This window comes from Mizuhopecten yessoensis, unplaced genomic scaffold (genome assembly GCF_002113885.1).
Source record: "Mizuhopecten yessoensis strain PY_sf001 unplaced genomic scaffold, ASM211388v2 scaffold10635, whole genome shotgun sequence".
Taxonomy (NCBI): domain Eukaryota; kingdom Metazoa; phylum Mollusca; class Bivalvia; order Pectinida; family Pectinidae; genus Mizuhopecten; species Mizuhopecten yessoensis.
Genome location: NW_018408645.1, coordinates 264,315 through 286,619, shown reverse-complemented (window position 1 = coordinate 286,619; position 22,305 = coordinate 264,315). Strand labels below are relative to the sequence as shown.

The 22,305-nt window shown below is 33.4% G+C and overlaps 1 protein-coding gene across 7 annotated transcripts in view; it reads right to left on the bottom strand.

The window, feature by feature from the left end:
• The window catches only part of LOC110461538 (multiple epidermal growth factor-like domains protein 6), a 71,937-nt gene that overhangs the window by 15,366 nt on the left and 34,266 nt on the right, over nucleotides 1-22,305 (bottom strand). For 4 of the 7 annotated variants that reach the window (XR_002464146.1, XM_021515044.1, XM_021515046.1 and 1 more), the window contains 19 exons: nucleotides 21,990-22,130; nucleotides 21,288-21,425; nucleotides 20,972-21,109; nucleotides 20,480-20,617; nucleotides 19,663-19,800; nucleotides 18,052-18,189; nucleotides 16,327-16,464; nucleotides 14,720-14,857; nucleotides 12,996-13,133; nucleotides 11,426-11,563; nucleotides 9,585-9,722; nucleotides 9,055-9,163; nucleotides 6,974-7,085; nucleotides 6,216-6,303; nucleotides 5,203-5,267; nucleotides 4,794-4,830; nucleotides 3,049-3,146; nucleotides 1,957-2,085; nucleotides 51-196 (listed from right to left, as the gene is read on the bottom strand). Coding sequence is in view for 6 of the 7 variants with exons in the window: in XM_021515044.1 (XP_021370719.1) it covers nucleotides 51-196; nucleotides 1,957-2,085; nucleotides 3,049-3,146; nucleotides 4,794-4,830; nucleotides 5,203-5,267; nucleotides 6,216-6,303; nucleotides 6,974-7,085; nucleotides 9,055-9,163; nucleotides 9,585-9,722; nucleotides 11,426-11,563; nucleotides 12,996-13,133; nucleotides 14,720-14,857; nucleotides 16,327-16,464; nucleotides 18,052-18,189; nucleotides 19,663-19,800; nucleotides 20,480-20,617; nucleotides 20,972-21,109; nucleotides 21,288-21,425; nucleotides 21,990-22,130 (2,305 nt within the window). In the remaining variant the exon portion in view is untranslated. The remainder of the gene's footprint in view (nucleotides 1-50; nucleotides 197-1,956; nucleotides 2,086-3,048; nucleotides 3,147-4,793; nucleotides 4,831-5,202; nucleotides 5,268-6,215; nucleotides 6,304-6,973; nucleotides 7,086-9,054; nucleotides 9,164-9,584; nucleotides 9,723-11,425; nucleotides 11,564-12,995; nucleotides 13,134-14,719; nucleotides 14,858-16,326; nucleotides 16,465-18,051; nucleotides 18,190-19,662; nucleotides 19,801-20,479; nucleotides 20,618-20,971; nucleotides 21,110-21,287; nucleotides 21,426-21,989; nucleotides 22,131-22,305) is intronic. The other 3 variants (XM_021515045.1, XM_021515048.1, XM_021515049.1) reach the window with 3 other exon arrangements.

Genomic DNA, 22,305 nt, shown 5'->3' with positions numbered 1-22,305 from the left:
TGTTGTTCCAATATCAATACAGATTTCTTTTTGTATCTGGCTAGTATTACCTGCAATGTACAACCATTGGACCGTGATGTTTGGTTTTAGTTGACTGCACATGTCTGTAGAAGTTCACAAGGTGTATAATGTCCGGTGTACCATGATCCGGCCATTTTGTAAAGTGAAACTGCATAATCTCCATTGGTGTCTGGCACTTAAAAGTATAAACAAATTCGTGATTTTAGAATATCTGCTGCGTTTTATTATACCTCCTTGGAGATAATGTTACAAAACAAACACTGGATCTACATAACAAATAAACATACTGGATCTACATGTATTAATAGAATCCATCCCTGATGTGAGGTATGGATAAGGTCATTCAAACCCAAGGGATAAAATATTGAGCAGGAGACCCGAGGCTTTGCCGAGGGTCTTCTGCTCAATATTTTGTCCCGAGCTTTCTGGCTTATTACCTTAAACCCATAAAACTGTTGCTTTCTTAGTAAAGTTGTAAACTGTCCACACATTTCTTAATTGCATATGAAGACCGCAGGCAATAATTAATGACGTCAAGGACCCTGACTGACCCGAAAACGTCATAAAATGACGTCACGAACAATAGCGTGACCCCGAAAAGACTCGTGGGTCAGATAGAATTTTACAGCACCGCTGGAAATGCGGATATCTCGGTCTAGTATGCAAGAAATATTGGGGAATACATACTGGATATACCTACGGGATACATTCGTATGATGTTCCCCGGCCCCTGTAAACAGGTCAATACTAAATATTGTTGGATGTAACAAGTTCAGAATCGGTAATAAACAACCTATCACCTGAAATCGTCCTATGACGTCAATCATCACGTGACCCTGTACTGTCCTCATAAAATGCACTTTCACTAAACTGATATACTGGGGCGGTTACCTTGTCTCTCAGTCATCTGGATAGCGAGAGAGGCAGAGTTTCGGTGGTCACATGCATTACTGAATCATATCAGCCGAAAAGGATAAAATAATGCAAAATTGTAACCAAAAACCAGTTGTCATAATTCTAGCATAACTAACATATATCTAATTAGATAACAGTATTCATCGATATTAATATGATATATATACTTTCAACGGTTCTCCATCCGAAATGAACAAATACATTATCAATCAGGTCTTGCAGATTTCCCCGTAAATTTACAACTGAATATGTTAAGTTATAGTTCGTGTCTTCGTCTAAAATTAATCATATTTTTTTTAAAGTTTCCATCATTTTTATCAAACAAATATACAAAAAAATCTTAAACTTTCCGTCAAAAATGATAAACACTTTTACGTTGCTGAAATACAAAGATAGAACTCTATCCGGAAATTCTGTTCTTATAAAGAAACTCCCCAGCTTTATAAAATCTATATAAAGTGAATCATTCATCACTAATATCTTATTACGTATTCCATAAATATATCGCCAAACTTGAAAAAAATGCCGAATTTCTGTCCTGAAAAGACCTTTGTAGGAAAGATAATTTTAATTTGTGGAACCCAAATGCCAAGACAGGAGTCGGTATTTCTTGTTGTTTAATTTCTATATCAAACCATTAAAGAAAATTAAGATATTAATATCGTTTTCAAGGAAAAGAATCATTGTGAAACGATTATAGATTAAAATGAGTTAGAGATTAAGTATATATCGATGAGACCTCAAGGTAAAAAAACACTTAATAAACATTAAAAAATCTCTGTTAGGAAAATATTTTGTTGAGAAGTGAGTTGATTCTTATTAATACTTTCGTGTCCTGTAACCATATTATCAAATAATAAAGCTTACATTTTATCTATACTGACTGAAAGTAAAGCTAAAGGCTAGTTAATAATTTGAGTTTAAATAATTGTTGACATATCTGCCATATTTAATTATATCTGGGGTATTAAACACTAATAAGAAAACTATAACAGGAGTAACCTGTAAACCATATCTTACCGTGTTCCCATACAGCGACAACGTTCTGACGGTGAAGGCGGCAAATATTTGTTCATTGGTTGTCACCACTCGGTAATCTCCAAAGTCGCGCGAGTGTCCCTTATCCGGCCAATACTGCTCTACCTTAGGCTGTCAGGGCAAGACCACTTTGAGTTAGTTGTATACATGGTATTATACATAGTATTATACATAGTATTATACATGGTATTATACATGGTATTATACATAGTATTATACATGGGATTATGCATAGTATCCCAGCCATCTAAATCCTCTACGTTTAACAACATATCATCAAATCAATGCCTTCACTTACATACCAATAAACTTGGGGATATTCGAAACTCTATCTGCTGGTATAGAATTGACGGAGCTAGAACCAAGGCTTGCCGAGATTCTTGCCCCAATCTCAAAGGAACGGTAGAATTTCCATAGCCACTCTAACTGCATGGTTATTGTATTGTTTCTCGATTACAGCATGTCTTAAATATTGGAAAAAATAACAGAATGACATTGCAAAGGATGCAAACATATTGTGAATGTTCTAGATATAGTGCATTTAAACCAAGAACTATCGACAAATCGGATAAATGATATACCGAGGGTATCTTAAAACATTAATATTTTGTAATAGTGTCATTATTAATGCTGTTTTTAAAGCAATATCAGTATTTGTGTTATCAAGAATTTTAGAATTGTTCTCATAATTTGGTTATTGCATAGTTCTTCATCAAACCAAATGTTAACAAAATAATCAAAAACCAATATAAATGAATATGGTTTTAACCATGAACACCACGTGCGTTGTTATAGCACTGGGAAGCAGTTTGTAGGCATTGGGAGGATTGTGGGTATAAGTTTGAGCGTGTGTATCATATGGACGTGTGTTACTGTATAACGTAAAACGTGTAAAAACTGTGTGACACGAATAAGTGTGACACAACATTCTGAGACGTGAATGTTTGTGTCATAAATATGGGTGACATTAATTGATAACATATAGAAAACAAGTACCCCTCTTCAAATTAATTCAAGCCGGCTCTTTTTAAAGCAATTTAGCAAGAAAGTACTTTTGCCTTTAATATATATTACCTTGCCCATCTCGATACAGTTGGCCAGCATGATGATTTTGTCCGATTTATTCTGCCACAACATTGCCCAAAAGTCTCCTAAGGTATTCTTTTTTGGGCCTGCGATTTCAAATTCACAAATCAGTTCTATTGTGTTTGTCGAATATAAACATTACTTAATATGTTTCATAAGTGTCATTTATGATAACAATTAATATTTACAAAATATTGGTGCACTGTGTTAGATAACTTATTTTGCTCATCTATTACTGTTACACAGGTCAAAAACGAGAACAATTGTTTATAAACCATACGTTGTCACAGCTTCAAATAAAATAACTCACCAAGAAGGATAAATCTGTTGTTTTGATAGACGAGTACAAGACAACATGCGAGTAAGAAAAATACTGATTTTATAATTTACATATTTCGACGATAACAGTTGAGTTCTCTTTTTTGTTTTGTTTTTGTTTTTAAAACTGAAAAATATTGGTTTTGGAATACCTCTTAATGAAACAGAAAGCATCATTCGGTTTGTTCGGCAAAACTATCGTGCACATACTATTCAAATGATTATGACAACGATTATGTCCCTTCGACTTATGTTCGAATAAAAGGAAGGCACAAAAAACACGTTGACAAATATTTATATAAAAAGCAAATGTAATGACAAGAAAAGGTTGACAACCCAATATATCCTGGTTGTTGTTGTGTTCATACAATGTTAAGCAATTATATGATATTTTTTGATTGATTAAAATAGAATATGAAAACATAATTGAACACCCTAAAATATGAAATATATCATATTGCTATCTCAACAATTTAATTCATCGATGACAAAATGAACCAGAGAAAACAAGAAAATATTTAGCGATCAAAAGGTGAATACATATAAATGGTGTATAGAACGGCTTTCCATAAAGCCCAAAATATATTTTTTGTAACGATTCTCTGTTATATCATACTTAATAATTGTTATAAAATACCGAATATTTGTTAAAGTTAACCGATTTTCCATTGAACCAATATTTTAGTGTATAATACACATTTTAGTTACAATTATTTTACATATAATTTGTAATAATACTTTATGCTTTTTTATTTTGAATGCTTCTTAAATTCTAGCGAATTTTACTTATGATAAATCATCGTAAGTCGCTAAATAATAATAATATTGTGAATAATTGTTCCATTATATTTTTTCCACTTTTACCGAATCTTTAGTAAAACAAATAAATAGCTAGGTTCCTCAAATAATTAACAACGTGACATTATTCGTTCGAGTGTATCTCGAGATGTGACTCTTTAATTAAGCTAAGTAAACAAAAATCAAAAACATCTGAGAATTTATAAATACATATAGAGGAAACTGTCATAGCGGCGATGTCAAATACAAACACAGAGAGAAAACACACTGCTGAGTTGTTAATACAAATAAAAAGAAAAACACGTGGCAGAGATATATATTATACAAATATAGAGAGAATACATGGATGAGGTGTAATGTACAAATATATATCAGAAAATACAGAAATGTCTGAAGTGTTAAAGAATAAAATACAAATATAGAAAGGACATTCGTAGCTGAGGTAAAGTAAACCCATACAGAGGGAGCAGGTGTCATACACATATATGCAACTGGAAATAATAATTATCTTGATAACTGTTTTCATGATATTTCATATAACATAGCCTGTATTATGATTTACTTTAAGGTGTAAATATGCTTCTGCTGAACTCTTTTAAGTTATAAAATCAGCTTACCTTGAGTGGCCACATATGCATTTTTTTTCTCTAAACTCTATAACATATAACGTATTTTGGTAACTTTTTATTAAACAATATGTAATCAAATATTTTACTTTATGAGAGCAGTGTAATGAACAATAACGTTTGGGTAAATAAGACATTGTGTTGACTTCAAGTTAACGATGCTAGGCGGAACAAGCACTACACCAAATATCCCCAAATGCATCAAAATATCCACAAGGGAGAAATAAAGAATGTCTGTCCGTCTGTTTGTCTATCATGTTAAGAGAGTCCACATTGCAACATTAAAACATAAATTTACGAGCATATTATTTCAAGGCAAAAAAATACTTTTTCATACAATGTTAAATAGGTATTTCTCCCATTATATCAACACTAAGAATTCTATTTTTTTTCTACATACGTCAATATAGTTAGCGTTGATGTAATCGTTTCCTTCGCCTCTCAAAATCACGCGTGAATGGTCATCTGTAATAGACATAAACACTTATCTCCGTATATGGCTTACGTTAAAACTATTATAAGAAAGATACAAAATAATAATTATAATAATAATTAACTGATATTCAATTTCAATTTCAACAAATTTTATTGACAATATAAGCAATAGTAAATACGATCAGACATCAGGCATAGCCTATCTAAGTCCTCTCCTTAAAGTGCCAACAGGTGGTAAGAAACACAGACATATATTTGTACATTGATATGATGTTTGGGATAAGGCGAAGTAACTACTTGATGTAAACAGACTTGTTCACTATTCTTGAGATATAGTAACCCTTTCACTAGGGATATTTAATTTGAGATATTTACTAGACTATTATCTTCAGTGAATAGTATCAAGTATCTGACAATGAGTTACTGGTATTCATATAAGGTAAACTGTTGGGTATAAATATTTGGTGATATTGAATTTATTCCCTCAACAGATACAGGCCATACAGTCCATATGTATAACACACTAGCCATCACACACTGTTAAGGATCAAAAGCCAATTTCAGCAAATAGATATATAATTTGTAAGTAGGGCTACACCAACTCCTGTAAGTAAAGTAGTAATTCTTTAATTAAATTGAAAGGAGTTACTCCATATCTTGATGTAAGCTTAAAAAAGAAGAAGAAAATAGAAAACATAGAAAACACACAAAAAAACACAAAAATACACACAAAAATACACACAAAAAAAAGAAAGAAAAAACCCATCTAAGCTGCCCAGAGCCAATTAACTGATATATACACAGAATCATCAGTTCTAGGTTAAAACATATACGAACTTACACAACTAGCCTTCAAGATAAATGCATAAACGAAAAAATAGCAAAACGTTAATGAAAAAAAGGAAACTAGGTTAAATACAAAACGAAGGCAAGCACGAAGCTAACATAAATACGATAATTTTAAACATATCTACATACATGGAAACGTTGTCAGAAAGCGGTTTCGAGATTTGTTTTCAGGTCTTTGACCAGCATCGCAGGCATGGACAGCACCACCAGGAAGTTGCTAAAATTCAACCATACAATGTAGGCCTAACATTGTGTAACACTATAACACATCAAACATGAATATTTCTAACTTTAGGTTATCGATGCTGGTATATTTTGTTTCCATTAAAATTTGTATAAGGCATTAATCCATTTCATTAGTTTTGTGCCAAAGTCAATAATCTTCCAATTAAAGGTACATTCAGTAGTAAGTCAGTTACTTAGTTCACACTAGTATTAATTTTGTTATCTCGATTGTTGTAAAGTTATTGACCTACTGAAAATTGCTATTTCTTGATATGTTATAAGATTTCTAGGTGTTCAAGTCATTATCAAAGTTAAAATTACTTTTTATTTAGTGTTAAAGTCAATAGCATAGACCAAATGACTGTTTTTAAGTGCTCAAGTTCTTAAACTGGTCCAAATTACTATATATATGTAGATACGAGTTTCTTTGTGTTTGTGTCAATATTCACCAGAGGATCGATTCAGTAAGGGTTTTTCATTCATATATAACATATATAAAACTGAATCATAATCATACTCATCTCACCCATCTGATCACGAACATCATCTACCGCTTCACAATATGCGTGTCATGCGAAAGCAAGGTTGAAATTAAACTATCGGAAAGAACGGAACTGTGTAAAATAAAACTTTGTTGTTAATTAAATTTTTCGGTAGATTACCTTGAATTCTTCATGTAGTTCATTTGAGTGAAGTTTTTTGGACAAAAACATGGGTATGTCAACCGTAGGCATTCCAACAAGTTCTTCTGATTCTGGAGGATTTGATGATCTTCTAAAATAAAGACCTCGGTGACATATAAACTCAATAGATAAACAAAAAGTAAGAGTTGCATGCTTTTTAATTACGTATATATATGGTCTTCATTGCCACTTTATAAACCTACCAAAGGATATAGTTCATTACATATGTTAATGAATAATTTATATTTAAGACTTTCTACTTCTAATTAAAATTTTGGGGTATGTTTTCAACCAATAGAACAATAACAATTTGGTATCATCCACCTTTCTCCAATGTTAACGTTGATGTCTTCACATATAAAATGACGTCATGATGATATGGTTTCATAACCTACAACTGACTTTGGTAGGTTTATATAGAGGCAATGCAGAGCATATATAAATCTATATCTATAATATCTAGATGGACAATGTTTCATTATAGGAGTATAATGCTGTAACGAAGACAGTTCAATGTTAACATTAAATTAAGGACTACAGGTTATCTTTATAGCGCGCTCGCACACACACACACACACACACACACACAAATAGATATTTCAAAAAATAACAAAACAATAATGTCATACGAACATCATAGTATGGGTGTCAGAAGTTTATCAGAATACCTCAAGATCGACCACTGATGCATCTACCCTACTACACACTTTCAAACTCAGTTTTTGTACCATTTTGTACTATAGTGTTCAAAATGTATTCTGATCTATGGAATCGATTGTTCAACACATAAATATTTGACTGGGCTACCATTAAAGATATTTAAGTTTAGTATGATACATACAACACTAATGAAATATAGTTCTTACTATTTCTAAGAACACAAATGACGTTTCAGTGTATGTACCACAGATGTACAAAAACAACCATTTATCACCAACTGAAGAGAACATCTACATCGGCAAAGAGAAAATACCATTTAGATTGGTCAATATTAAATCGATACTACACGTTATACCATGTGGAAATACGACATTTCGTTTGTCTTCACATCAAGTTTTTACCACACTGATAATTTCTGATATGTTATTGGTAAAAATGTAATAAACCTATTTTCTAAAGAAAAGTATGGGTGCCAATTTGGGCTTTCTGGTGGCTATCACCGATAAGTTCCAATCCGAGGTATGAAGGTTAACGTGGGGGACCAACATCACAAACGGTCTCTTTTTGACAATACCACGAGTAAATGTTTAAAACTTTCTTCATAAGTGCGATGCATTGTTTAAAGTTGAGTAACAAATAAAAAAAAATGTCGAACAAGGTAGCACATAGTGGGTTCTTGTTATGCATTGACTAAATTATGTCAACGATATGTGTCATATCAGACCCCACGAAATCTCAGGAAAGGGAGGAGGGCGTTTTGTTCCTGCCTTTTGTTTATACTTTCACATTTTTCAATTTTATTCATAATTATCAAATTATTTTTGCTCAAAAGCCACACAAGAAATGTTAATAAATTTTATTTAGACATACATAGGACTTTCAGATATATTAGACCAATATAACAACAGTTATAACTAAAAGCTTTGTAACTTCCTAACTGTCGGTATGAAAAAACTTGAATTATTTCTGACAGTGCTTTGAGTAAATTCAGATTCATGTATAGATCAATGTAAAATGATTAAAAAGTATGGATGTACATAGTTTTTTTTTACAGTTATAGTTGATATTTTGGCCAACATAATAGGATGTATTTCCACCCCTGAATAAGGACCTCTGCACAAATATATATGCTAGGTGTGTGTTAGGGGGTGGCAATACATCAATCCCATTATGTTAGCCAAAATTTCAATCTAAATTGTAAACAAATATGATATTTTTATGTGCATCCAGTATCTCAGTCATTTATAACTAAGCTATAAATGAATCTGAATTTGCTGAAAGCACTGACAGAGAAAAAGTCAAGTTTATTACAAGAAGCAAGGTACACTTACTTGTTGTACATAAAAAATAAGTATTCAGGTATGTCTAAATAAAATTGGCAGTTGTTACTAAACACGTACCTTCTCTTCATAACATAAAATATAGTTATTCCAATTACCACCAAAACAACAACAACACTACTTCCAACACCAGCACCAATAGCAGCACCAGAACTTGTCTGTTCAGTTTCTGAAAAAAATGGTGATGTTAGGGGTTAAAACATCTCACACACTTACACGAAATAAATGTTAAGTAACTTTACTTATTATAGAACCAAACACCGACATAGAACATAAAAATGCCATAATTGCAAGCAAACAGACATCATGTAACATATATGTACCTATTACAGACATTGTGTGACATATATGTACCTATTACAGACATTGTGTGACATATATGTACCTATTACAGACATTGGGTAGCATATATGTACCTATTACAGACATTGTGTAACATATATGTACCTATTACAGACATTAACATTATGTACTCAAAAAGGAACTCAAACGTAAAATTCAGGTGACCTTCATAGTTCATCTTATAGTGAGATTTTTCCTAATAAAAAAGGTCAGCTATATAACGAGAGATGTTTGAAAGATAGCCTTACCTTGGTCACATTCTTGCGACATCCAGCCGTTCTCGCAGCCATTGGCACACATTCCACTGATATGGTTACATGATTCCGTGTGAAGGCAGTGTCCACATATACTTGAACAAGAGGCACCATATGAGAATGGATCACACACTGAAAGCATAAGAACATTATAATCTCATCTAGAACTGTTATCCACATGCTAACTTAGACACCACCTCAATACACAATTAGCAACACAGGAATAAATGCTTACAAAAAGAATCGAAAACTGATTTGGTAGGAATGAGACGAACATATCATTCTTTATTTTTTTCTGCTATGTAGTCCGTATCCTGTATCTATTTAGAGGACTGTCACTTTCACTAGTATTGCCGAGTGGTTAACCAACACGTACTTCGACTGATGAAAGCTACATTGAGACCTATTTTTTTAATGTCAAAAGAGTAATATCGTTAAAAGGGACTATAATTGCGATTCATATAAAAACAAAGAAGTATAATCAAACAGAAATTAAAAAAACCCGGATATAATAGGTATCCCCGTTGGGTTTGCGCTTTCTGTTTCAACTTCGATAGCCGCAAAGTTTATTCAGTTAACTACATTAACATAATGTTTCAAAGAAAGACCTCAAATAATAACGATGAAACTGCAAGGAATCGATTTTTTTTTCATTTCATCTCAGATATTTTATTGTACTGATCTTATGTACAAAAGGAATTGGGCAACAGACATAGCCTATATAAGCCCTCTCCTTACAAAACATAACAGTATATACTTATCATACACATGTTACTTTTACAGATGTTTCTTTAAGTATTAAAATAAGATATTATTTGTACTTTGAATTTGATTTGACAATATATATTTCAAATATCACAATTGTTATAAAAGAGATTATTTTTCAAAGTTATTTAAGAATCTAATAAAAATGTCTAGTGTCTCTAATGTAATTCTGAACCGTCTCCACAATATCTATATTCATATTTACGTCTCGTGATTGGAAACCATAAATACAAGTTTGGGTATTGAGTGGAATAGCATCACTCATCGCTGACAGAGAGTTAAGTAATATTAGTCGTTGGTTAGTATAAAAAGGACAGTGCAGGAAAAAATTATCACGATCTTCGAAGGGGGAGCCACACATAAAAGAAGGGCTCTCATTTAGATGTGCATTGAATAAATCTGAATTTAAATTACTTGCAGAATTTTTTAACTGACATACTGTTATGTTAATTTTTCTATCACCGTGATATTTACAAATGTTATTACATATTGGTGAACTTCATCCATATGGGATGAACGTAAACATTCCTTTTTTCAGTGCTCCAAGAGATGTCATAGTGGGAAACAGGCTGGATTGTTCCATTCTGACATCAGTTTTGGAAAATAACTAGAGTTATATAAATGCGTTCTTGGTACTGGAATGTCAAATAACCCATTGTGTCGAAAGTTGTAATGTTCAAAGTTATTAAGAAAGGGCAGTATCAAGTATGAGACATGAGATGGACAATTGTTATTAAAGAATTTAAAATAATAACGATGAAACTGCAAGGAACCGAGTAAGGAGCTATCAAAATGTCGATGTTAATATTGCAAAAGAAAACAGGCAGAGACAGACAGTATCAGGAGGAAAAAAATGATATCTGTACAGTTTTGGAGTTGCCCGAACAGACAGACATACAGACAAGGGAGACAGACAACTTCTTTAAGGGAGTATAATCAACATAAAACAGGAGGTAACAAACAAAAAGCATGGCTACATGAAGAAAAAAACAATTTAAAGAGACATGGAGCATATCTATTTTTTTAACAGACAAGTTACAAGTTTCTGTCCGATGCATATCAATATTCACCCTCGTCGCAACGTTGGCCTTTCCATCCATTGTCACAGCCGTCAGGACATTTTCCATCGGTACGGTTACAAGTTGTCCCATGTTTACAGTTGCCGCATTTTTCTTCACAGTTTTCCCAGTAGAATCCGACATCGCATTCTGTGGAACATTACCATATTGAAATGTTCATATCTATGTTTATAGAAAACTATATATTTTCACGATATATCCACATAGACTTTGTTTACGTCTTTACAGACGCTAAAAACTTAAAAAAGTACCAAAAATTGATTATGGTAGAATTGAGACGAAAACATTAATATATGTGCGTTTCTACATTGTAGTCCGTATCCTGGCTCTATTTAGAGGACTGTCACTTTCACTAGTATTGTCAATTGGCTAACCAACACGTACGAGTATTAGTTCGACTGATGAAAGATACAACTGAGACATATTGCTTTTTAAAGTCAAATGAATAATATCGTTAAAAGGAACCAAAATTACAATTATAAAACAATGAAGTGCAAATCAAACAGAAATTAAACTCAATGGCGAAATATGAACAAAATAAAGTTAAACACCAGAATATTTAAAAAACAGATATATCAGGTATCCCCGTTGGGTAACCGCTTTCTGTTTCATCTACGAAACCTGCAATGTAAATTTAGATTCAACTATAAACGTCATGTTTCAAAGATAGACCATAGGTTATAACGATGAAACCACAAGGAACCGAGTATGGCAATTTATAAATTATCGAAGTTCAGATAACAAAAGTAAATATGATAGTTTTAATGAAACCATCATGGTGTAAGAAAATGTTGCCATAGTTATTTCACTTTAAATTGACTGCGACATAAAAACACGAAAGGTGAGAAAGCAGAGATGTTCTTTTCAAGTAAGGGAAAGTAAATTTCGGTTTATCGAAATTGCATGTATATACATTGTATTTTCAATTAAGTATTGAATAGATAAGACTCTGAATTACCAAATTATAAAGAGTTTTCTAATTACCATGCATACTAACTGTCAGGTACACTGATTAAGTTGACCTGTAGTTGATTTTATAATTAACTCCCCAAGACAAACGCTATGTCAACTTAAACGCTATTAATATAGAGCAAGGACACCTTGACCTACTTATCAACCCTGTGATGGTTTGGTCGGTCAGTTTCACGATATACAGATATAGTGTTACAAAATACATCAAAATTATCAAGAAAAGTTTTCATATAATTCCATGTAGTTTTGTTAAAATGTAGTCATTTATGAATTCGGTTCCTTGTCTTTTCCAATCATATCTCGGAATGGTGTCCATAAAGACCTTAATTTATTATCATGCCATGACATCATAACCACAGGACAGATCTATGCATGCATTAAAGTTATTACTAGTTACCACCGGAAGATCCATTAAATCAAGCATCATTTGTTTCCACGCTATTTCTATCACTTTTAGTCAGCATACCACAATTATTTTCTACAACAATATTTTTTTTTTATTTTTGTAATAGTTTGATAAACGTTATGTATATGCATAAGGGTATCGGACTTTATTATATTTCAAGGATTATTAGAAACTCTTATTTACCTTTATCACATGTGTTGCCTTGCCAACCTTCGTCACATCCGTGTTCACATGTTCCGTTGACATAATGACATATGGTACCGTTCACGCACGCTCCACAAACTTCATGACATTGATCACCATAAAAACCAGTCTGACATTCTGTGTTTGTAGAAAAATGGCTGCTTATTTAGATCGTTATATCATCTTTTTTTTACAAAATTTCATCCAGTTTAAGCAATTTCTTGTTTAGTATATTACTACTGTATGATACACACAAATTAACGATACATTCAAATGTATGGTACATCCATTTTTGACCTATACGTGGTACAGCTTAGAAGTACTTAACAACATGAAATGTTATCAACCAACAACAGCAAGAACTATTACACGTGATTGATTCGGAGAAAGTCATTCCTCCATACTGTTGGAGTAACGTGGGAATGGCAACTTCCAAATGATTGGGATGTGCATTACCTGATGGAATTGGTCTCAATAAAAACAACATGGCTTGGTTTTGGCGAAAAATGGCTGTTCCACCATTCGGTAAAACAAGTTGTCTTAAATGTTTAACGAACCGAAGGGAACAATCTCGACGGTTGAAATACGTTTTTCTTTGAGCTTAAAACGTAAGTTTGTTGGTGCATAGCACCTCAAATGTAAAACAAATACAATGAACCCTTAACATGTCAGGCATATAAACAACCAACAACAGACTACCGAAGTGTCAACAAAACCATAATTCAAGCCCAAAGGCGATAAAACTAGAGACACAAAAAAAACAAAAAAAGAATATAAATAAGAGTAAGAGCAAGGGTTCCGAAAGGATTACAGTTGATGATACATACAGATGTATATATACATGCAAATGAACGGAAATGAAAAAGGGCAACTATTTGGTTACCGGAAGACACACAAATAAAAACTTGATGACTTAAGAATGACTCAGAAGGAGTATCTATCCTCCATACAAACAGTATAAATGATAACAAAAAGAATCGAAAATTGATCTGGTAGGAATGAGACGAACACATTAATATATGTGTTTCTACATTGTAGTCCGTATCCTGGCTCTGTTTAGAGGACTGTCAGTTTCACTAGTATTGCTGAGTGGCTAACCAACACGTACGAGTATTAGTTCGACTGATGAAAGCTACAATTGAGACCTATTTTTGTTAATGTCAAATGAATAATATCGTTGAAAGAAACTATAATTGCGATTCATATAAAACAAAGAAGTAAAAATCAAATATTAACTAAACTAAATGGCGGAATATGAACAAAATAAAGTTTAACACCAAGATACGTTAAAAAACGGATATAACAGGTATCCCCTAGGGGTTTGCGATTTCTGTTTCAACCTGGATAGCAGCAATGTTTATTTAGTTTTACTACATTATTATAATGTTTCAAAGAAAGACCTTGAATAATAACGATGAAACTGCAAGGAACCGGGTAAGGAGCTATCAAAATATCGATGTTAATATTGCAAAAGTGAACAAACAGAGACATACAGTATCAGGGGGAATAAATTGATATCTGTACAGTTTTGGAGTTGCCCGAACAGACAGACATACAGACAGAGAGACAGACAACTTCTTTAAGGGAGTATAATAAACATGGAAAAAGGAGGTAACAAACAAAAAGCATGGCTACATGAAGTTTTTTTTTTAAGAGACATGGAGCATATCTATTTTTTTCACAGACAAGTTACAAGTTTCTGTCCGATGCATATCAATATTTACCCTCGTCGCAACGTTGGCCTTTCCATCCATTGTCACAGCCGTCAGGACATTTTCCATCGGTACGGTTACAAGTGGTCCCATGTTTACAGTTGCCGCATTTTTCTTCACAGTTTTCCCAGTAGAATCCGGCGTCGCATTCTGTCGAACATTACCATATTGAAATGTTCATATCTATGTTTATAGAAAACTATATTTTTCACGATATATCCACATAGTACTTATTAAAAGACTTTGTTTATGTATTTACAGACGCTAAAAACTTAAAAAAGTACCAAAAATTGATTATGGTACAATTGAGACGAAAACATTAATATATGTGCGTTTCTGCCTTGTGGTCAGTATCCTGGCTCTTTTTAGAGGACTGTCACTTTCACTAGTATTGCCGAGTGGCTAACCAACACGTACGAGTATTAGTTCGACTGATGAAAGCTACAACTGAGACCTGTTTTTTTTAAAAAGTTAAATGAATAATATTTGTTAAAAGGAACTATAATTACAATTATAAAACAATGAAGTGCAAATCAAACAGACATTAAACTCAATGACCAAATATGAACAAAATTAAGTTAAAAACCAAGATATTTAAAAAACGGATATTTCAGGTATTCCCGTTGGGCAAGCGCTTTCTGTTTCATCTACAATACCCGCAATGTAAATTTAGATTCAACTATAAACGTCATGTTTCAAAGATAGACCATAGGTTATAACGATGAAACCACAAGGAACCGAGTATGGCAATTTATAAATTATCGAAGTTCAGATAACAAAAGTAAATATGATAGTTTTAATAAAACCATCATGGTGTAAGAAAATGTTGCCATAGTCTCCATCTTCATTATTCAGAGCAAATGTGTAACTTTAAATTGACTGCGACATGAAAACACGGAAGGTAAGAAAGCAGAGATGTTCTTTTCAAGTAAGGGAAAGTAAACATTCGGATTATCGAAATTGCATGTATATACATTGTATTTTCAATTAAGTATTGAATAGATAAGACTCTGAATTACCAAATTCTAAAGAGTTTTCTAGTTACTATGCATACTAACTGTCAGGTACACTGATTAAGTTGACCTGTAGTTGATTTTATAATTAACTCCCAAAGACAAACGCTATGATAACTTAAACGCTATAGATATAGAGCAAGGACACCTTGACCTTCTTATCAACCCTGTTATGTTTTGGTCGGTCAGTTTCACTATATGCAGATATAGTGTTACAAAATACATCAAAATTATCAAGAAAAGTTTTCATATAATTCCATGTAGTTTTGTTAAAATGTAGTCATTTATTGATTCGGTTCCTTGTCTTTTCCATTCATATCACGGATGGTGTCCATAAATACCTTAATTTAATGTAATGCCATGACATCATAACAACAGGACAGATCTATGCATGCATTAAAGTTATTACTAGTTATTACCGGAAGATCCATTAAATCAAGCATCATTTGTTTCCACGCAAGTTCTATCACTTTTAGTCAGCATACCACAATTATTTTCTACAACAATATTTTTTTTATTTTTGAAATAGTTTGATAAACGTTATGTATATGCATAAGGGTATCGGACCTCATTATATTTCAAGGATTATTAGAAACTCTTATTTACCTTTATCACATGTGTTGCCTTGCCAACCTTCGTCACATCCGTGTTCACATGTTCCGTTGACATGATGACATATGGTACCGTTCACGCACGCTCCACAAACTTCATGACATTGATCACCATAGAAACCAGTCTGACATTCTGTGTTTGTAGAAAAATGGCTGCTTATTTAGATCGTAATATCATCTTTTTTACAAAATTTCATCCAGTTTAAGCAATTTCTTGTTTAGTATATTACTACTGTATGATACACACAAATTAACGATACATTCAAATGTATGGTACATCCATTTTTGACCTATACGTGGTACAGCTTAGAAGTACTTAACAACATGAAATGTTATCAACCAACAACAGCAAGAACTATTACACGTGATTGATTCGGAGAAAGTCATTCCTCCATACTGTTGGAGTAACGTGGGAATGGCAACTTCCAAATGATTGGGAGGTGTATTACCTGATGAAATTGGTCACAATAAAAACAACATGGCTTTGTTTTGGCGAAAAATGGCTGTTCCACCATTCGGTAAAACAAGTTGTCTTAAATGTTTAACGAACCGAAGGGAACACTCCCGAAGGTTGAAATAAGTTTTTCTTTGAGCTTAAAACGTAAGTTTGTTTGTGCATAGCACCTCAAATGTAAAACAAATACAATGAAACCTCATCATGTCAGGCATATAAACAACCAACAACAGACTACCGAAGTGTCAACAAAACCATAATTCAACCCAAAGGCGATAAAACTAGGGACACAAAAAACCCCAAAATATGAATAAAAATAAGAGTAAGAAAAAGGGTTCCGAAAGGATTACAGTTGATGATACATACAGATGTATATATACATGCAAATGAACGGAAATGAAAAAGGGCAACTATTTGGTTACCGGAACACACACAAATAAAAACGTGATGACTTAAGAATGACTCAGAAGGAGTATCTATCCTCCATACAAACAGTATAAATGATAACAAAAAGAATCGAAAATTGATCTGGTAGGAATGAGACGAACACATTAATATATGTGTTTCTACATTGTAGTCTGTATCCTGGCTCTATTTAGAGGACTGTCACTTTCACTAGTATTGCCGAGTGGCTAACCAACACGTACGAGTATTAGTTCGACTGATGAAAGTTACAATTGAGACCTATTTTTGTTAATGTCAATTGAATAATATCGTTGAAAGAAACTATAATTGCGATTCATATAAAACAAAGAAGTAAAAATAAAATATTAACTGAACTAAATGGCGGAATATGAACAAAATAAAGTTTAACACCAAGATACGTTAAAAAACGGATATAACAGGTATCCCCTAGGGGTTTGCGATTTCTGTTTCGACTTCGATAGCAGCAATGTTTATTTAGTTTTACTACATTATTATAATGTTTCAAAGAAAGACCTTGAATAATAACGATGAAACTGCAAGGAACCGAGTAAGGAGCTATCAAAATATCGATGTTAATATTGCAAAAGTAAACAGACAGAGACATACAGTATCAGGGGGAATAAATTGATATCTGTACAGTTTTGGAGTTGCCCGAATAGACAGACATACAGACAGAGAGACAGACAACTTCTTTAAGGGAGTATAATAAACGTGGAAACAGGAGGTAACAATCAAAAAGCATGGCTACATGAAGAAAAAAACATTTTAAGAGACATAAAGCATATCCATCTTTTTTACAGACAAGTTACAAATTTCTGTCCGATGCATATCCATACTTACCCTCGTCGCAATGTTGGCCTTTCCATCCATTGTCACAGCCGTCAGGACATTTTCCATCGGTACGGTTACAAGTGGTCCCATGTTTACAGTTGCCGCATTTTTCTTCACAGTTTTCCCAGTAGAATCCGGCATCGCATTCTGTGGAACATTACCATATTGAAATGTTCATATCTATGATTATAAAAGACTATATATTTTCACGATATATCCACATAGTACTTATTAAAAGACTTTGTTTACTTATTAACAGACGCTAAAAACTTAATAAAGTACCAAAAATTGATTATGGTAGAAATGAGACGAAAACATTAATATATGTGCGTTTCTGCCTTGTGGTCAGTATCCTGGCTCTTTTTAGAGGACTGTCACTTTCACTAGTATTGCCGAGTGGCTAACCAACACGTACGAGTATTAGTTCGACTGATGAAAGATACAATTGAGACCTGTTTTTTTTTTTTAAAGTTAAATGAATAATATTGTTAAAAGGAACTATAATTACAATTATAAAACAATGAAGTGCAAATCAAACAGAAATTAAACTCAATGGCGAAATATGAACAAAATAAAGTTAAACACCAAGATATTTAAAAAACGGATATTTCAGGTATTCCCGTTGGGTAAGCGCTTTCTGTTTCATCTACGAGACCCGCAATGTAAATTTAGATTCAACTATAAACGTCATGTTTCAAAGATAGACCATAGGTTATAACGATGAAACCACAAGGAACAGAGTATGGCAATTTATGAATTATCGAAGTTCAGATAACAAAAGTAAATATGATAGTATTAATAAAACCATCATGGTGTAAGAAAATGTTGCCATAGTCTCCATCTTCATTATTCAGAGCAAATATGTAACTTTAAATTGACTGCGACATGAAAACACGGAAGGTAAGAAAGCAGAGATGTTCTTTTCAAGTAAGGGAAAGTAAACTTTCAGATTATCGAAATTGCATGTATATACATTGTATTTTCAATTTAGTATTGAATAGATAAGACTCTGAATTACCAAATTCTAAAGAGTTTTCTAATTACCATGCATACTAACTGTCAGGTACACTGATTAAGTTGACCTGTAGTTGATTTTATAATTAACTCCCCAAGACAAACGCTATGTCAACTTAAACGCTATAGATATAGAGCAAGGACACCTTGACCTTCTTATCAACCCTGTGATGTTTTGGTCGGTCAGTTTCACTATATGCAGATATAGTGTTACAAAATACATCAAAATTATCAAGAAAAGTTTTCATATAATTCCATGTCGTTTTGTTAAAATGTGGTCATTTATTGATTCGGTTCCTTGTCTTTTCCATTCATATCTCGGATGGTGTCCATAAAGACCTTAATTTAATGTCATGCCATGACATCATAACCACAGGACAGATCTATGCATGCATTAAAGTTATTACTAGCTACCACCGGAAGATCCATTAAATCAAGCATCATTTGTTTCCACGCAAGTACTATCACTTTTAGTCAGCTTACCACAATTATTTTCTACAACAATATTTTTTTTTAATTTTTGTAATAGTTTGATAAACGTTATGTATATGCATAAGGGTATCGGACTTTATTATTTTTCAAGGATTATTAGAAACTCTTATTTACCTTTATCACATGTGTTGCCTTGCCAACCTTCGTCACATCCGTGTTCACATGTTCCGTTGACATGATGACAATTGGTACCGTTCACGCACGCTCCACAAACTTCATGACATTGATCACCATAGAAACCAGTCTGACATTCTGTGTATGTAGAAAAATGGCTGCTTATTTAGATCGTAATATCATCTGTTTTACAAAATTTCATCCAGTTTAAGCAATTTCTTGTTTGGTATATTACTACTGTATGATACACACAAATTAATGATACATTCAAATGTATGGTACATCCATTTTTGACCTATACGTGGTACAGCTTAGAAGTACTTAACAACATAAAATGTTATCAACCAAGAACTATTACACGTGAATAATTTGAGTTTCAAACGAAACGGAGAAGGTCATTCCATCATACTGTTGAGAAACGTGGGAATGGCACCTTCAAAATGATTGGGAGGGGATTTACCTGATGGAACTGGTCACAATAAAAACAACATGGCTTGGTTTGGCGAAAAATGGCTATTCCACCATTCGGTAAAACACGTTGTCTTAAATGTATAACGAACCGAAAGGAACAATCCCGAAAATTGAAATAAATGTTTCTTTGAGCTTAAAACGTAAGTTTGTTGTGCACTATTATTCATATATAAAATGTGCGAAAGACGGTGTTTTATAAGTTTGCCAATATTTTTATGAAATGTTTACAGAGTGACATTTAATGAATGTCAACATTTGTATCAGATGCGTACGCCCGTGTTTGCTGTTTATCTTATTTATCTTATTTACACAATATTTGTACTTGGTAGTGTGATAAAGTATTCACCTGTTATACACATCGGAGGTTGCCAGCCCGGCTCACATCCCTCTGTACAGGCCCCGTTCACATTGTCACAGCTAGAACCAGCTTCACACTTTCCGCATGTATTTGTGCAATTGGTCCCGAATGTACCATTTTCACACTCTAGAAAACATATGGATTCATTTTTTAGTTAATCAATTGACCCTTGAAAATATTTAGTCAGGTCGTAATAATGCAATGTTTTTGTTTCATTTCATTTTGACATTACAATGGAAATTACACAAGAGGACAACATCAAGGTTTTGTTTTTGGAGTGATTAGGAATTGAACGACTGGATACCCTATGCTTGTTGGTAAGATCAAAATGATATGGAACGCCCGGAAGAATCGGACCACAATTAGGTCACGTGCTACGCCCGGAAGTATCGGACAACAATTTGATCACGTTCCTTGGATGTATGGATGAGATATGAATTTCATTTTCATAATAATTACTGCTAAGATGACCACGCTTACCAATTTCACAATTGGGAAGTTGCCAACCCGGTTCACAAATATCCAAACAGCGACCGTCAGTAACGTTGCAGGGGACCCCATCTCGACAATGACCGCACTGGGATGAACAGTTATGACCGTACGTATGGTTTAGGCATTCTACAAAGATATAATTACATTATGTTGATTTACCCAATACCACAGGATTTGCGACACTTTTGTAGACGGACAATTGCATATTTCACATGAGTTGCCTTGGTATAGAAAGCAACATTTGGTATATACCGTCGATGACCAATATTAGAATGCTATATCAGTTTCCAACATAATATATTACCAGCATTGCAGTAAGGTTCCTGCCAACCCGGATCACAACCTTCCGTACATATTCCTGTCGTCTGCTCGCAAGCTGACTCGTTCCTACACGTACCGCAACTCTGTGAGCAATTCAACCCGAAGGTGTGGTTTTCACATTCTATACAAAAAATAAAACACATGATACAATTATGAAATGATGTTTTAGAAACCAGATAATGGACAAAAGCGAAACGTACATTGGTATTTAAATCTTGATGAAATATCCACGACCACATAACGTTTTATAATCGAGTTCATATTACAATTATACATGTAAAACGATGAACAAATATCTATATTTGATCAAACTTGCAAGCACTGACATTGATCTGATCAATTTCATACTTCATGAAGCCTTTGTATTTGTTTATTATTATCACTCTTTATAACCCCAACCATAACAGATCGTAAATACTAATAGTTCTAACTAGTAGGGAGTTCCACCCACCAATCCACCCATCCATCCATCCATCCATCCATCCATCCATCCACCCATCCAACAATCCACCCATCCATCCATCCATCCATCCATCCATCCATCCATCCAACAATCCACCCATCCATCCAGCCATCCATCCAACAATCCACCCATCCATCCAGCCATCCAACAGTCCACCCATCCATAAGTTATTGTTTTTTCCTAAAAAGTTAAAAGTTCTTTTATATTTGTATCTTTACTTACTTTCCTGACAAGATGGTGTTGTTTTGAAACCGGAAGCACAGCCATCATGACAGACACCGTTAGTATGATTACAGGCTGTATAGTTTACACAGCTTCCGCATTCTTCAGTACAGTTGGCACCATAATAACCGGAAGTGCATGCTTAATAAACAAAATGGTAGGTAGCTTTGATATCATACACACTTACCATGTAGGATAAAATTGGAAAATATCATACAAGACAAATGTTATGTATCCCAATAATATTATATTCAGATATTCACATTTATACGAGCTTGTGTAACAGTATGGGCGATTTTAATACAGAAGCAAATGA